General features: G+C 36.2%; 2 protein-coding genes and 1 non-coding gene across 3 annotated transcripts; 2 read left to right on the forward strand and 1 right to left on the reverse strand.

The window, feature by feature from the left end:
* Nucleotides 1–335: 335 nt before the first annotated feature.
* On the forward strand, nt 336–4,108 carry LOC114721335 (glucan endo-1,3-beta-glucosidase 1-like). The gene is made up of 4 exons (XM_028907156.1): nt 336–625; nt 704–1,993; nt 2,996–3,023; nt 3,684–4,108. The coding sequence occupies exons 1-4, from the start codon at nt 544–546 to the stop codon at nt 3,856–3,858; spliced, it is 1,575 nt and encodes a 524-aa protein (XP_028762989.1). The 5' UTR covers nt 336–543; the 3' UTR covers nt 3,859–4,108.
* A 2,692-nt stretch (nt 4,109–6,800) lies between these two features.
* Nucleotides 6,801–9,354, forward strand: LOC114721337 (uncharacterized). The gene is made up of 4 exons (XM_028907158.1): nt 6,801–7,259; nt 7,963–8,102; nt 8,190–8,300; nt 8,671–9,354. Exons 1-4 carry the CDS (start codon nt 6,860–6,862, stop codon nt 9,253–9,255), a joined length of 1,236 nt encoding a protein of 411 aa, XP_028762991.1. The 5' UTR covers nt 6,801–6,859; the 3' UTR covers nt 9,256–9,354.
* Nucleotides 9,355–11,082: 1,728 nt separating this feature from the next.
* Nucleotides 11,083–11,155, reverse strand: TRNAF-GAA (transfer RNA phenylalanine (anticodon GAA)). Its single transcript has one exon. It is a non-coding gene; the product is annotated as a tRNA-Phe (tRNA).
* Nucleotides 11,156–13,882: the final 2,727 nt, after the last annotated feature.

Genomic DNA, 13,882 nt, shown 5'->3' on the forward strand with positions numbered 1-13,882 from the left:
ATTATCTCTATGAATACTCCCTCAATCATAATCAAGTATAAGAGAGGGATACAGTATTAAGAAAAATGATTATAATGTTTTAAAAAAATATGTTATATTTTTTATAATTAACTAACTTATTTAATTTTTTTAATAATTAAATTAGTTAAATATATCTCATATTAAGAATTAAAGTAACTTACAATGAGTGTTTTTCCTTTCACATTCGGAACTGTGAAGGCCGGACGTCAGAGAACTTAAGGTTCGCAGGGTTAATTTAGACATTTCACACTGGAAAAGGTCATCGAACCGTCAAGCACGAAATTGCAGTGAACACTCAGGACGCTCCCATTAGCTTAGCTACAACTATCTTCTTTTCTTTGTTCTGCCATTCAAGACTGCTCTGCAACTATCCACGGACCACCGTATATTTATTATTTTTGATCATTTTTGTTCTTTTCCTGACAAAAAAAGCACAAGCTTTTCAGAAGATAATGCAAGAATCTGTAGCTGAACAACCAGAAGCACTTGAGGATGAGGATGTGAAGTTCAAGCTCCTTCTCAATGGCGAACTCTAAGCTTAACCTTCTGTTTCGCATCTTCTTGCTCTTCTTTGCCATTTCTGAACTTCTCATTTCATCGCCAGGTGATAATCACTGACCAACCCTGTTCTGCTTTTTGCGATTGACTTTTTCCTCTAACTACTTTTAGGGATTTTTTGCAGCTGAATCTTCCAATGCAGAGCAAAAGGAAGACAGACAGCCTTTCGTGGGTGTGAATATCGGCACGGACGTTTCAAATCTGCCTTCTTCGTCGGACTTGGTTGCGTTTCTGAAGCTCCAGAAGATAACGCATGTTCGTCTCTACGATGCGGCCCAGGACATTATCAAAGCTTTGGCCCGAACCAATATTCGGGTGGTAATCGGAATACCCAATAACCAGCTCCTTGCAATCGGATCTTCCAACTCCACAGCCGCTTCCTGGGTCAACCGAAACGTCGTCGCTTACTACCCGGAGACACTCATCACCGGAATCGCCGTCGGCGACGAGGTTTTGACCTCCGTTCCGTCTTCGGCTCCACTTATTCTTCCTGCAATTCAATCGCTTTATAATGCTCTCGTTGCTTCGAATCTCCATAACCAGATTAAGATTTCAACCCCTCATGCAGCTTCAATCATTCTCGACCCTTTTCCTCCTTCTCAGGCTTACTTCAATCAAACCCTAGCTTCCCATATCGTTCCTCTGCTTCAGTTTCTTTCTAAAGCTGGGTCGCCATTGATGATGAATCTTTATCCTTACTATGTATTTATGGAGAACAAAGGGGTTGTTCCGCTGGACAATGCCTTGTTCAAACCCTTGACGCCTTCAAAAGAAATGGTGGATCCCAATACCCTGCTTCATTACGAGAATGTGCTTGATGCTATGATCGATGCTGCCTATTTTTCCATGAAAAATCTCAATGTCACCGATGTTGTGGTTCTTGTTACTGAAACAGGGTGGCCTTCCAAGGGCGATTCTAAAGAGCCTTATGCTACCAAAGACAATGCAGACACCTACAATTCGAACTTGATCAAGCATATTTATGATCGAAGTGGAACCCCTTTGCACCCAGAAACCACTTCGAGCGTGTACATATATGAGTTGTTCAATGAGGACTTGAGGGCTCCGCCGGTGTCGGAGGCGAATTGGGGCCTGTTTTACGGGAACACTACGCCGGCTTATCTGCTTCATGTGTCTGGAATTGGGACGTTTTTGGCAAATGATACAACGAATCAGACATACTGTATTGCCATGGATGGGATTGATACGAAGACATTGCAAGCTGCATTGGATTGGGCTTGTGGACCAGGGAAGGCGAATTGTTCAGAGATTCAACCTGGAGAGAGCTGCTATCAACCTAATAACGTGAAGAGCCATGCTTCCTATGCGTTTGATAGCTATTATCAGAAAGAAGGGAAGGCTCCTGGATCTTGTGACTTCAAAGGAGTGGCTATCATCACCACCACTGATCCAAGTACGTGTGACTATAATTATTTTATTCTTTTCTTTATTGTGTGAAAGTACTGGGAAACCTTAAGGAAGAACGTCAACATCTTTCAAAACCTTGATTAAGTGCCTTAGTTTATGGTTTTCTCAGTATAGAGTATTAAGGAAAAAAGAGAACGTCAACATCTTTCAAAACCTTGATTAAGTGCCTTAGTTTATGGTTTTCTCAGTATAGAGTATTAAGGAAAAAAGAGAATCAATACTCTTAGATGCATGTGCGGTTTTTTCGGAAATCCGGATGCTCTGCATTCAGCAGGTCACCGTCACTACATAAAATGTGTGTTTGGAGAGACATAGAGGAGGAAAACGAGGAAGTGGGTGGAAATAAAGGAAGTAATAAGATTCTGTACAAATTCTACCCTGTTGCGTTACACTTTCTATTATATGCTTAATGCATTATTATAAAGAAATCACAATTCCTTTTAAAAACATTTTCTTTAGTCAGAACATAACATTTGCCATTATTTTCATCGGAAAACCTAGTTTGCTTGGCCTAGTTATGGTATTAATATTGTAGCAGAGTATGAAGAATCATACAAGGAAGCAAGAAATAGTAGAAGTGAGGCTTGAGTTGTGAATTCCATGAAAGCGTTTTGTGTGGCACATTGAATATACACTTTAGCCTTTGATGTGAGAAAATTGGAAAACAGAGGGGTCTGATGATTTCATTGTCCTGGACATATTAGGCAACTACATCTACATGAAGCAATCCTTGACTTGTAGTCGGATACTAGTTTGTGTGTCCCGGAGAACCACCTGACAACTGAAACGATTCTTGAGCCATGTTTCTAGATTCCCTTCATATGGAAGTAGCTTTCTAACATCAATTTCTCTGAAAGGTCCATTGCTTGCACCAAAACACTGTTTGATGTGGCTCCACATATTTTGTGTGGTTTCTCTTTGTTGTGTAGTCCAAGTTAAACACTAGTGTTAATTCCTCTTTTTCTTTCTTGTGGGGATACCATTGCAGGTCACGGGAGTTGTATATTTCCTGGAAGGTGAGAAACACTCCTCTTTCTTGTTGCACTCTTGTTTTTTAGTGCCATGCTTCTATAATTGAGACCTTTTTCTTTCATTTTTCAGTATTTTTAACATCATGTAAAATAGGGATGGCAATGAGTAGGGTTGTCCATGAGTCTAGCAGTCTGGTGAGACGGGTTTGACCCGACTATATTTTGTTGGGTCTGACGGCAAAAGAAATGGTTGGGTTGGTAGGCTTAGTCCATTGTGATTTAGAAAATAAATACAAGGATGTATATAAGAGTTTTAATTTAATTTTTCACAGGGATAAACTAAGACTACCCCTTTGAAAATTGAAAAGACTAATCTTATATTCAATTATAGAATACTCCCTTTGGCTCTCATAAATACCTATTAATATTAATAATTTTACATAAATTAAAGATTTCGGTTAAAATTAGTTGGCATTTTCGAAATTCCAAAATTACGACTAGTGTCAGTTGATTAGAGAAGGTTATTTAGTTAGTTGGGAGATTGCTATCTTGATATCAAAGGCAAATGATTAAAAAAATACTTTGGAGATTGTAGGGAAGGGCCTTATATTATAATAAAAGCAGGAGAGAGTAATATATGAATACGCACATGCACGTGTATCTGCATCTTTTTCTGAGCGTGTTCCTTCGTTGTGTTTGATGCAGTAAGAAAATAAGCAACAAGACGAGTCAAGGATCCAATTCTACTACTCAATCCAGCAATGCGGGGAATAACAAGTTAAGGTTGAGCAGCATCAAAATAAGTGCTCTTAACAACGTTTTGCACATTTCCTTCGCTGCAGCCTTGCCCTTTATGATGATGATGCTGTTCCTTTTTTGATGCTAAGCTAAGCTGAGGCTCAAATAAATCAATTTTTGTTCTTTCTTTTGGGGATAATGTAGGGATTATTTTGAGTTTCTTAAGGCAGAGGATTAGAGAGTAGAAACTGTGGGTGACCTGCAATGCCCTCTGTGTTTATGTGTAGATGCTTCATTTTGATCGGAGGAGGGTGAATAATCTATAATCCATCCTGGGTTCTTGTAATTAAATTATCTATTCATTTATATTATATTTGTCAATTGTTAATTAATTAAAATATGCTAATCGCATTGGAGGGTCCATTTTGTCTCAACTGAACCATGAATTACTATTGAGTTCGCGCACAATTGGTAGATAATTGAGTCTAAATATGTTGTGATTCGAGAGGACTAGAGGAATTGGATTCCTAACCATGTGTGTCAGAGAGATCTTATTGAAGTTATTATTGGATGGGGCAAAATTCGCATATACTCTTTTTCGGTTCGGTTCGGTTCAAAATATGAGCTGAATTTTTTCTATTATGTTTATTAAAAAAAGTAATTAAAATCAATTTAAAATAATAAATGTGTAAAGTGAATAAGTAAATGAAAGAGGAGAAAGAATATATGAGGGTAAAATTGAATGTTACCCTATAAAAAAAACTAACCCATTTAAGAAAATTCAGCTTATATTTTGAACTGGAGAGAATATTAGTTATTAGTTCTAGTTCTAATTATAAAATTTTATTTACAAAATGCAAATGAAGTCTTATAATTAAAATTAGAAGTAATGTTGGATCTTTTATGTCTTGGGAGGGATTGGTCTTTAGTTGTGGACAGGACATATGAACTATGCACACGGATTCTTAGACAGGCTATTCTTTTATTGATTATATATTTTTTCAGAAATTTTATATTTAATATCCATATTGAGATTGATGGATAAATGTCTTCTTTTTCAGTAAAAGATTGATGTCTAACATGCTGGCAGGAAATAAAAGAATTTTGATGTGAAATTTATCTTTTTTCGCCTGAAATATTAGTATTTAAAGTTAACTGTTAAAATAGTTATTTTCACTGTTAATAGTGAGAGCAATATTGTTATGATTTCAAATTTTTAAGATAAATTTACACTCAAAAAAGCTATCAATTACCTAGTATTTTATTAAAATTTTTCAGACAAATTTGTATCCTAATATTTGAAAATTTTTCATATAAATACTATTTGAATTCTAAAATTTTAAATTAATCATTCTCATTCCACAAAAGACAAGTATTTAGGTAGTAAATAAGGATTTGCAAATTTTGGCCAATTATTCTTATGCCCTTTCTTTCATTCTTTTTTTGGTTCTTTCTGCGTTTGTTTGCAGATTGAGTTTCAAGGCAGAACTGATTCAACTGTTCCGCTGCAGTTTTCGACATTAAAGGCAACAAACCGAAGGCGGAATCTAAAAAAGCTGATGCCAAGTGCCATTTTCTCCTTTTTTTTGGTTGTTATTCAAATCTTAATAGGTGCTTTATCGTTTAGGATCTGAAATTTTGTATCTCCATGGTAGCAGGCAGGAAACCAAGCAAGGTGAAGGCGTGAAAGACCCTAACAAACCAAAGAGACCGACCAGTCCCTTCTTTGTTTTCATGTAATTATTATTTTTTATCCCTCCGTTTGATCCCGCCATGCTTATCAACAAATTTGCTTGGGGTCAGCTCTGATATCTTTAACGAAAGACTCCCAATTATTTAATTTATTCCATCCGCCAATAAATGTAAGTGTTGGATACGTTCCTTGTCCACCTATAAGTTTGTTACTTGTTCAATTTGTCTAGCTCAATCCCCCCAAACTGCACCAAGAATGAAAATCACTAGGTTACAAAACTCGTTATGAAAATGCTCCAATACATTTTGCGAGTTATCAATTATATTACATGTTTAATAAAATTGTTTGAAAATAGCTAATAATAAGTTGCAAAATGTGTTATGCAGACAATCAATTTCATTTTGCAAGTTGTCATCACACTACATGTTTAGTAAAATTATCTAAAAATGACTAATAACAGGTTATGAAACGGTTATGAAAATAGTCATATTTATTTTGAAAATTGTTAATCACATCGTATGTTTAGTACAATTGCCAAGAAAAAGCTAATAATATGTTGCAAATCGCATTATGTCAATAATTGATTTTATTTTACAAGTTGTCAACCATGTTGTGTGTTTAATAAAATTGTCTAAAAATGGCTAATAACAAGTTGTAAAACGCATTATCAAGATAGTTAATTTCATTTTGCAAGTGGTCAATCACATTATACATTCAGTAAAATTATTTGAAAATGGCTAATAACAAGTTGGAAAAGAGGGTTATGAAAAGAACAAAATTCATTTCACAAGTTGTTAATCACATTGCATGTTTAGTAAAATTGTCTGAAAACAACTAATAATGGGTTGTAGAATGTGCTATAGAAATGGTTAGTTTTATTTCACAAGTTGTCAATCGTATTACATGTTTAGTAACTTTGTTCAACTCAACTTTTTGAATTTTACTAAGTCTGTAAATAGCTAATAACAAGTTACAAAACCCGTTATGTTTTCATAACATCAAAAAGCTTGCTTGTTTATAATAACATCAAAAGGCAAAATTTTTAATGCTTTTCATCTCACTTTAGTGGTATTTAGTCTTTCTATCAAATTTTGCAATTTTCATATTCCTACCTCATGTCTGTTAGTCATTTCATCTTTTTAAATTTCAATAGGTATTTTTGGGTTATTTTTCCTTAATATTTTTTTTCTTTTTATTTTTCATCCCCCCCCCGGGTGTATGAACTAGCGCAATCAAGCCAGAAGCATGGACTCAGACGACATAGCCGAGTTGCCGTTTAAAGAAACATTCTTGGTGCGTTTTGACTTTTCAGTCGAGTCGATTCGATTCGATTCGATTCTACTCCCCCACTCAAAGCCGCTAGAAATTTGAAATGAGATTGCGAGTTTCATCGCCTTCTCAAGCTCTCTCTCGAGCCCTAGTAAAGTTGGCCGCTTGTTGTAACATTTCGATGTCTTGGTCCTGCAAAAAATGCACATTTTTGAACCCTCCGTCACAGAAGTCGTCTTGTCAAATCTGCTTGTCGTCGTCACCTTCATTGTCTCCACCTGCTTCTTCATCTTCTTCGCCCCCTAAATGGTCATGCAAGGCCTGCACTTTCTTGAACCCGTATAAGAATTCTAACTGCGAAATCTGCGATACAAGATGCCCTGTTTTGTCCCTGTCGAACTTCGAGGATTTGAATGACCCCCTTTACGAGGGCGATTTGGATCCTTCGGTGGGGTCTGTCTTTTTCCCTCTGCGATCTTGCAAGAGGAAGATCACGGAGTCAATTCAGGCTGATAACGATCGCACCGAGTCAGAAAGTTTTCGAGACTTCAAGGCGTCTAGAAAAGAGATTAGTGCCACTGGTGAGTTTTCTTTCGTTCATCCTGGAGTGGATTTAGCCGGCTATTACATATTACTGGTTTTTTAGTTTCATTTCGTTGGAAGAAGACTTTCGCGGTCTTGTGATAAAGGAGAAAGACATGCCGAAAAGAAACAAAAAATTGCACCCTTTTGTTTCACTGAACGCAAGTTTTTCTTTTTGGCCCTATATAATAAATACATGGTTTGAGAAATAAAATATTGCGCTTGAACAGTCTACTCTGAGAAGGTAACTCAAAATGCTTGTATCTAGTTACAAACTTGAAAGGACTTTACTGCTCTGAATTGCGACCCGTGCCCTTTCGGCTCCATTTTGGTCCTCAAAGGACTGATTTTTACGAACTTGAAGGGACTGCGTTGGAATAATTTGAGAACTTAATATACATGTATTTAGTTACAAACTTGAAAGGTCAGGGTAAATAAAGGTTACAGCTTGAAAGGACTATTTGTGCATAGGAATAAGTAAGTGTTTTGGATAACGACCTTATCCCCTTCGGCCCCAGTTAAGCCCTTTAGGTTTCTGGTGCTTTCTTGAAAGGCTTATTTATTGTTTTGGTCACCGCCTTGTTATTGATTGAGGCTAAACCCGGTCTTCTTCCTTTGTGATAAACTGTTGGTTTTCTGCTCGTATTCAACAGACGGGTGTCTAGCTTATACATTACTAAACACAGACTAACTGTATGGCAGAGCATTCAGGCAAGCCTCTCAGTTCGTTGAAGATCTTAAGTTACAATGTTTGGTTCCGGGAAGATTTGGAGGTTCATAAGAGGATGGAAGCAATTGGTGACCTTATTCAACATCATAACCCTGATTTAATCTGTTTTCAGGTTTCCTCTGTTAAATATTTCTGTTGCGTTCATTTATGATTGCCAACAAACATGCTTCTTTATCGATCTTTACCTCTTCTTGAACAGGAGGTGACTCCAAATATATTCGACATTTTCAAGGAAGCTAGCTGGTGGAATGTATATCGTTGCTCAGTTTCTTTCGACAAGGCTTACTCAAGGCAATATTTTTGTGTGGTGGTAAGTTTTACACTGCCAAACATATTTTATATGTCTCTGCACTCATACCACGCGGCCGATGATTGATGCATCCTGATGCGTTTTTTGTAGTTCAGCCATACAGATACTGGATATGAAATGGCATTGATAATGGGATAGTTATGTGCATATCAGAATTCTTTAGCTTACCATATAGATTTAAATATTTAATAGACAGACGTGCTCCTTTGTCTTCTGTCATGCAGTTTGTTGAGGAGGATTAAACTTGTTTGTTCATATTCATGCATGGGAAGTTCTATGCGTTCTAAATGAGCAATTATTTATGGTATTAATGAGAGGGACTAAGCGGAGAAACACTTTACTGATGTCATGTCTGTCAAATCATTTGCAGTTAAGCAAACTACCTGTTAAATCTTTCAGCACCGTGCCCTTCAGTAATTCTATAATGGGAAGAGAACTTTGCATTGCGGAGATTGAAGCTATGAATGGGAAGCCATTTGTTGTTGCTACTAGCCATCTTGAAAGCCCCTGTCCAGCGCCGCCCAAATGGGATCAGATGTACAGCAAGGAACGTGTAGAGCAGGCCCATGAGGCTATGACTGTTCTTTGCAAGTACCCAAATGTTGTTTTTGGAGGGGACATGAATTGGGATGACAAAATGGATGGTCAGTTTCCTTTACAAGATGGGTGGATTGATGCATGGTCTCAGCTGAGGGCAAATGAAAATGGATGGACATATGACACAAAGTCCAACCAGATGTTGGCCAGCAACCGGACTCTGCAAAAGAGATTAGATCGTTTTATTTGCAGTCTTCAGGATTTCAAGATAAGCAGTATTGACATGATTGGGATGAATGAAATACCTGGTTTGTCCTATAGCAAGGAGAAGAAAGCAAAGAAAGAGACTAAACAACTGGTGCTCCCTGTTTTACCTAGTGATCATTACGGCTTGATTTTAACAATTTCTACTAAGTAGTTAGTAATGCTATTTTGGTGAGACTAAGCTGTTGTTCTCAGTCTTTTGCCCATTTCTCAAGCATGCCTTGCATGTATTTTTGTGTAGACGGAATGTAATCTAAAGTCTGGTGCTTTTTTTTGTTGAAACTAAGCTGGTTTTCTGCACAGATCACTGCTATTATGTAAAGAAGTAGCGTTCTTGACATCATACTTCTTGGACTGAACTGTAGAAATTTCTCAATCTTTGTGATGGTTATCACAAGTTCATTTGCGAACTGCTTCATTTCATGGACTATTTTGCCAGGCACAAATGTTTACAGTTGTGTTGCTTGAAATTTGGATATGCACATTTACTTCCCTAGCAGACTTAGGAATGAATTGAACATGGAACTGTTTTATCCTTTCTTGTGCTGTCATTCATAAGACGGGCTCATTAATTAATTAGGAAAATCAGTAGATATTTGAACATTTTTTTCCTGCCTATTTTGCGTATAAAGTAATCTATAGCTGAATTATCCATGAAATCAATCTCCGCTGAAGGAGTAGATGCCAAATCGTCATCCTCCTTGGATCCTGAAGAATATAGACTTAATTATACTTGTCAGGGTGCAAAACAACACTAGCACTCGTCTTCTTTACCACACTCTTTAAACTTTTTAACAAAGATAATGAATCGAGAATTGAACATTGCATTATTTACTGGCTCCTTTTTTTCCCCCAAAATTAGAGGGGCAAGCATTAATTGTTCAAGATTATGAGGGGATCCAATTTGCAACTTTGTACTTATGGAGAAGTTTTCATGTCACTAAGCTATAAGGTCATTAGCTACTGGTGACACTTTAAATTATGCATAAAACACTTTGATATTCTTCCTGCAGCAATGTCTCTTTATGCCTCTGTTTGCCAAGATCCATATAAACATTACTTGGCCGACAGTAGAGACACACAGGGGTAACATGGGGGGCATGGTTTGGATTGAATAATCTGTAATAACCACAAAAACTTGCATGAATGCTACAATGTGTTGAATTATCCATGCCGGGGAGGGGGGACCATTCAATGAGAATTACATTCTTAAAGATCCCGTGATCTTTTGAATTGGCTGTCACTTTAATGACCGGACAAGAAGGGTGTTGAATGCAAAATCACAGACATTAATGTGAGAGTCAGACAAAATCTATTAATGTTGCCACCTACCATGAACACACAATCTCACCGATCCCACCACCTGAACGTCAGGAAAATAATAATAAGCACATGCCACAAAATTGTGTATAGCTAAGTAGTCTCTTCAAGAATCCCCTCGGATGAATAAGCCAGGCAGCAAAACGTAAAAACTATTGAAGGTGACATCCTATGGTTTAAGGAAATACAGTAAATCACCTCCTGTTTGGTCACTCCATGTCAAAATTTTCCCCTTCTCATTTTTTAGAAACAGAAAAAGCATGGTAGCCAGGCAAACTTAGGGTGATGTATTTAACACCTGCATATTTGTACAGACAAGGGCATTAATTGAGTTTTTCCCAATTAAAGAACTGAAACTGTGAAATATTTTACTCATTGCCTAACGAATTTTATGGGTGAAGTTTCATTGTCCTCCGCTGTTAAGCGTAGGCAGCCATTTACTAGAAAACATCCACAGCAGATTGGGAATATGTGATGATCCGAGGCTTTGACGGGCTTGTTCATTGTTCTTCAGACCTAAATTTTTTCTCCAGAGCCTATCAATTTCTTGTTTCTCCAGCACCGCATCGTTTGAAGTCTTCCAAAGACAAAGTCGACGTCGGTGGTGAAGAATTAAAGAACATACATTATTGAAAAAAGAAAAGGAGGGAAAAGCTGAAAATGCGGTGAGCGTGGATCGAACACGCGACCTTCAGATCTTCAGTCTGACGCTCTCCCAACTGAGCTATCCCCGCTAGTTGTTAGTTTGGCAGATTCGATATATCATCTTAAATGAGTGTGTGTGTATATATATTTAAAAAAAAGGAAAACTAATACTGCAGTCCTTATACTATCATCTCATTTTGAATCAGGTCCTTGAAGTTTTTAATTTTTTATTAAATCCTTATTGATTCAACCGTTTCAGCCATTCGTCCTTCCGTCTGAAAAATGCTGAACAGGAGTAAACGTCGTTGAACAGTAGTGATGTGGGCCATGTGGCAGATCATTTTACCTTCAACTCCTCCTTCCCCTTTAAAGGATCTTGCACCTCAATTTCCAAGTTTAAAAGAACATAAAGTAAACAGTTTACACTTAACTCCTCCAGTTTCACCAATGTCACATAGCGATGATGTTTTGAAGAACCACATCAATTTTTTGGGGCACCTCCTCATACCTGCTTCTTACTTCAGTAGCTATCCGAAGCCACGTTTGAGAAGGAAACAGATAAATTAATTGGCACCTCAAATAATTGGTCGTTGATGCACCTTCAGCTCAGACTAATCTCAATGGGAGTGTTGTCATCTGCAGAACCAACAAAAGAAGTCATGAAAATGAAGGATCATATATTTGGTCAAAGGCCTTTTCTTGCAGCATCTGGTACTGATATATTTTGAGCTTTATGGTTCTAGTAACATCGTCTTGTCCCCTCCTGGAGCTTATTGGAAACTCTTCAAATAGATTTCCTCTCAGCATCTAGCATGTTTTTTTTAATATTTGAAGGCTTGATTGATTACTTTGTTTGAACTCGCTTGCTTTCGAATTAGCATGCAAATGGAATTTGCAAAAGCTGATTCTACTATGAATCTGACCGAGCAAATTATTGCCACTGCTTGTAGGATTGCTTCAACGGTAGCTTTCGACGAGATGCACAGCAGCGCCTTAGAACAAGGAAGGATGTGGGCTTGTACTCCGTTTCTCTCGGTATCGCAAGAATGAGTGTAAAAATGTTTACTTTAATACTTTATGTTATTTTGAACTCAAGAAATTGACGTGTGCTAGATAGTTCAAAGGAGGAAGAGGAGTTGAACGCAGAAGGTTTCACCACATCACTGCTATTCAACGGCGTTTACCCCTGCTCAACGTTTTCCAAACGAAAGGACGAACGGCCGAAACGGCTGAATCAATAAGGATTTAAAAAAGTAAGAAACTTGAAGGAACTGATTCAAAATGAGATGATAGTATAAGGACTGTAGTACTCCCTTCGTTCCTTATTATAAGAGACAAATAACCGAAGTACGTTGATAAAAAAAACAGTTAAAATTAGTTAAGAACAATTAATGTGTAAAAAGTATAATTTTTTTTCCAAAAATACTCTCATTAATAAGGAGAGAGAGTATGAGAGAGAACAATTAAATTATTAAAAGAAAGAGAAGTGGGAGAGAGAGAGTGTGTGAGTTGGAGATAATAAATATGGGTAAAATAGTAAATTAACACAAAAAGTAGAAACAACTTGTAAGTGTCTCTTATATATAGGAACATGCTATAAGTATCAAATATCTCTTATAATAAGGGACGGAGGGAGTATTAGTTTTCCCTTTAAAAAAAATCCACAACTTGACCTATGACTTAATTGTTTTAATATCTTTTAAAAATGTTTTGACCCTGAAAATATTAATTTGATTTTTTTTTTGAGAAGGAGAAATGGTCGAAAGAACTATTTTATTATATTTATATGCAAATGTGCTTTTGGTTCGTCCGAATCAAACAAATTGTCATATGTCTTGTCCTAGTATGAAATTAAAATGTCTTTTATTACTTAATTTTTTGGTAACATATTTATATGTAATTTATCCAACAATCTATGCATCTGTGAATTATTTAAATTTTATAGAAGGATGCGATATTTATAAATTATTTAAAGTAAGTCGGTTTTAGAAAAATATGAGCCTGCAGCCTAAATTGAAAGCTTAGATAAAAAGAAAAGAACTGTTAGCTTACACTTTATTAAGAAACAACATAATATTTGGATTAATCTTTGTAATCATATTTTAAAGATGGCCAATAATGAATATGTTGCTAGTATACTAAAACATAATCTAATGTGGAACAATAATTATATCACCGAGTGATTTTCAAGGCCAACATCTCTTAAATAAAGTTTCGAACTTAGTTTTGTTAATTGAAAGAAAAGGTTATAGTAGTATTTAACATCATATTGTTATTTTCTTACAGTGGACCTAAAATTCTTGATATTATTTTTCATTTACATTCAACACCCTGATTTTATTATGATTTAGGTCATAGGATATACTATAAATAAGATTAAGGTGTTGAAATGACCATAAAAATGAGATGAAGAATGTAAATGCATCATAAATAAGATTAGAGTGTTGGATGCATATAAAAAATAATATTAGAACGTTAAATGCTACCTTTTTTTTTTTTTGTTACAATTCATAGTACCCGTAATTCATTTTGGATTTAAAATTAATTTTTGTCGGGTTTAAAGCATGAAGGTTAAAACCCTTTCCAAAAGTGCACTTTTTGGGAACGGGGGTAAAACTGCTAATCATCTCAACCACCAGCTTATTGGTAGAATGTTAAATGCTACTTTACTTCTTAAAAACAAATGTTATATTGAGAGAAGTCCTGAATTCAATTTAAATTGGAATTAATTAGTAGCATCATTTATAAGGTAATTTGTCCAAAAACAAAAAAATTGAATCTTAATTTCATGCATTATACGGATTTCAAAAAAGATG

Source organism: Neltuma alba, unplaced genomic scaffold (assembly GCF_004799145.2).
Source record: "Neltuma alba isolate B1F8T4 unplaced genomic scaffold, ASM479914v2 tig00012029_pilon, whole genome shotgun sequence".
NCBI lineage: Eukaryota > Viridiplantae > Streptophyta > Magnoliopsida > Fabales > Fabaceae > Neltuma > Neltuma alba.

Coding starts and splice junctions, on each gene's coding strand:
- LOC114721335 (XM_028907156.1), top strand. CDS start 544: ATGGCGAACTCTAAGCTTAACCTTCTGTTTCGCATCTTCTTGCTCTTC. Junction 626..703: donor ACTTCTCATTTCATCGCCAG/GTGATAATCACT, acceptor GATTTTTTGCAG/CTGAATCTTCCAATGCAGAG. Junction 3,024..3,683: donor AGTTGTATATTTCCTGGAAG/GTGAGAAACACT, acceptor TGTTTGATGCAG/TAAGAAAATAAGCAACAAGA.
- LOC114721337 (XM_028907158.1), top strand. CDS start 6,860: ATGTCTTGGTCCTGCAAAAAATGCACATTTTTGAACCCTCCGTCACAG. Junction 7,260..7,962: donor AAAAGAGATTAGTGCCACTG/GTGAGTTTTCTT, acceptor ACTGTATGGCAG/AGCATTCAGGCAAGCCTCTC. Junction 8,301..8,670: donor GGCAATATTTTTGTGTGGTG/GTAAGTTTTACA, acceptor AATCATTTGCAG/TTAAGCAAACTACCTGTTAA.